Source organism: Sinocyclocheilus rhinocerous, unplaced genomic scaffold (assembly GCF_001515625.1).
Source record: "Sinocyclocheilus rhinocerous isolate Xijiao unplaced genomic scaffold, SAMN03320098_v1.1 scaffold1043, whole genome shotgun sequence".
Lineage (NCBI taxonomy): Eukaryota > Metazoa > Chordata > Actinopteri > Cypriniformes > Cyprinidae > Sinocyclocheilus > Sinocyclocheilus rhinocerous.
In genome coordinates this window covers 1,682,038-1,684,526 of record NW_015642610.1, presented here as the reverse complement: position 1 = coordinate 1,684,526, position 2,489 = coordinate 1,682,038, and the positions used below count along the sequence as shown (strand labels likewise).

General features: G+C 38.6%; 1 protein-coding gene across 1 annotated transcript in view; it reads left to right on the top strand.

Moving 5' to 3' along the window:
* Nucleotides 1–2,489, top strand: part of serinc5 (serine incorporator 5) — a 23,680-nt gene that overhangs the window by 17,700 nt on the left and 3,491 nt on the right. The window contains exons 7-8 of the mRNA XM_016573351.1: nucleotides 830–922; nucleotides 1,119–1,245. Of these exons, the coding sequence (XP_016428837.1) occupies nucleotides 830–922; nucleotides 1,119–1,245 (220 nt within the window). The remainder of the gene's footprint in view (nucleotides 1–829; nucleotides 923–1,118; nucleotides 1,246–2,489) is intronic.

Below are 2,489 nucleotides of genomic sequence, written 5' to 3'. Positions count from 1 at the left end.
AAAAAAAAAAAAAAAAAATCACAATATTGCTGTCTTTACTTTTTGAGCAAACAAATGCTGCCTTGGTGAGCATAAGCCACTTCTTTCAAGAATGTAAAAAAAAAATTTAAACTGACCTCAAACTTTTGAACAGTAGTGTACATAGTTCATTTAAAGGGGTCATATGATGTTGCTAAAAAATATTTTGTGTATTTGGTGTAATGAAATGTGTTTATGCAGTTTAAGGTTCAGAAAACACATTATTTTCCACATGCTGTACATTATTGTTTCTCTTCTATGCCCCACCTTTCTGCAACGCATCGATTGTTACAAAGCTCATCGTTCTGAAAGCGAGGTGTGCTGTGATTGGCCAGCTATCCAGTGCGTACAAAGTAGTTTCGCTTTCACAACAAAACACACAGCATCTCGACGACATGGAGGCGGCGGCAACAACAATACTACAGTGAGAATCAAAGTTACGCCTTCTTTCTTTGCGTGAACATTTGGGCAGCATTATGCAAATCTTCCCACACAGTGACGTAGACATATGGGGGCTTGTTTAAACGAGGCGTTTTAGGAGGGCGTGGACAAATCTTAAATTTATAAAGAATATCTCTTTGGGTTTGAGACTTTAGTCTTTGCAACTTTAGGGATCTTATCTATTCACGAACATCTTGTAACACTCCAAAGAGAAAGGAAAACTTGAAATCACATCATATGACCCCTTTAATAAAGAAACATGATGTATGAATAAGCATAAACTCTCAAACAGACATGGTCAGATCAGTAAAAATCTTGATGTGCTGCTTTTCACTAACACATCTGATGTTTTGCTCTGTTCTCCACACAGTCCAGCCCACTTCAGGTCTGCTGCAGTCCGCGATCATCTCTGTCTACGTCATGTACCTCACCTTCTCAGCACTCGCCAGCAAACCCATTGAAAGTGAGTGTGTCTGTCACCTGTCCTGGGTGTGTCTCACAGTGAGCTCTGTGGTTTCCCTGGTGTCTCCTAGCTTGTGTATGGACAGAGCTGTAAACTGAGGCTACAGCAGCTCCCAATAATACATTTCAACCCTCCAGACTTATGCAGTTATTTCCATGCCCTTATTAAAATCTGTCCTGTGCTCTTTCTCTTTCAGTGGTGGAGCGAAATGGAAAAAATGTCACTGTCTGCGTCTTTCCCTACAATTCAGGACTGCAGAGCGAGACTAACATAGTGACGGGCATCGGAACGGCCATACTGTTCGGCTGTATACTCTACTCTTGGTATGAGCAATGACAGTTGTGTTTTCTGATATTGTGACGGCCCAATTCATGATAGTATCATGAAAGTTATTATTGGTCATATCTGACTTATTCATTATATTCCGAGATTTTTCAAGTCATTTAATAGATTTGTGTGAAAAACAGACCAAAATTTAAAGGAATCGTTTGCCCTAAAAGAAAAATGGTTAAAAATGTACGCGCCCTCAGGCCAACCAAAATGAGAAATTTAGCATTACATCACTTGCTCACCAATGGATCCATTGCAGTGAATGGGTGCCGTCAGAATGAGAATTCAAACAGCTGGAAAAAAACAACAACATAAAAACGTCACAATATTCCACAAGTAATCCACACAAATCTTAAAACTGCAGGTCCATAATCCATAATTCCTCCAGTGAAAAAGATCACCCCCCTCTCACATCAAAATCCACTGACATATTTGTTTAGAACTGTTTTGGACTGTTTTTGCTTTTAAACAGTGCTTGATTTGTGCATATTTCTCTCCTGATTCAGACAAGACAACTTTTTCACTGAAGTAAGCAATGGATTTTTTCAAATTATGGATAGAGGATTCATGTTTTAGCCAGAAGCAGCGATTTGAAGTTAAAAATGTCTTGATGGATTTATTTCTTACAAACAAGCAGCTTTCCGCTTCACCTGTGGATTATTGTGATGTTTTTTATCGGCTGTTTGAACTCCTGATGTTCTTTTGTAAGCAAGCCATCTATTGTATTCCACTAAAGGACAATATAATACAATTTGGAAAAAACATGAAGGTGCATGTTGATTTTTGGGTGAACTATCCCTTTAAATAAGCTCAGATATTCTTGGCCTGGATGCAAATCCCCGTAACATATTATTTAAATGGGTGATCCCAAAAACGATCCCAGGAGGAGTGGAAACATGTAATTATCTGGTTATGACAAGATGTTCATTTAGATTTAAAAGCAGGTAGTTTGGGAGGAAGGGAGTAAAGTTTCGAAGCTCTCATACTGTGAAGACGTGAACTCGCATGTGTTTCTCATTAACTTGCAGACATGTCTGCTGAAGCTCTCTCTTTAGAGCCGCTCCTCTCCACCAAAGCCTTATTTACACACGTATGTGATTCACAGTGATATGCGTTAGTTTTCAGCCCAATGATTCATTGAAGTGTCTCGCATCAAAATGTTTTTGCCATATTTCCAGTTTTCATGAGGCAAAACAAAGCTTTGAAGCAGAAAAATTACTTTTTTTTTTTTTTTTTT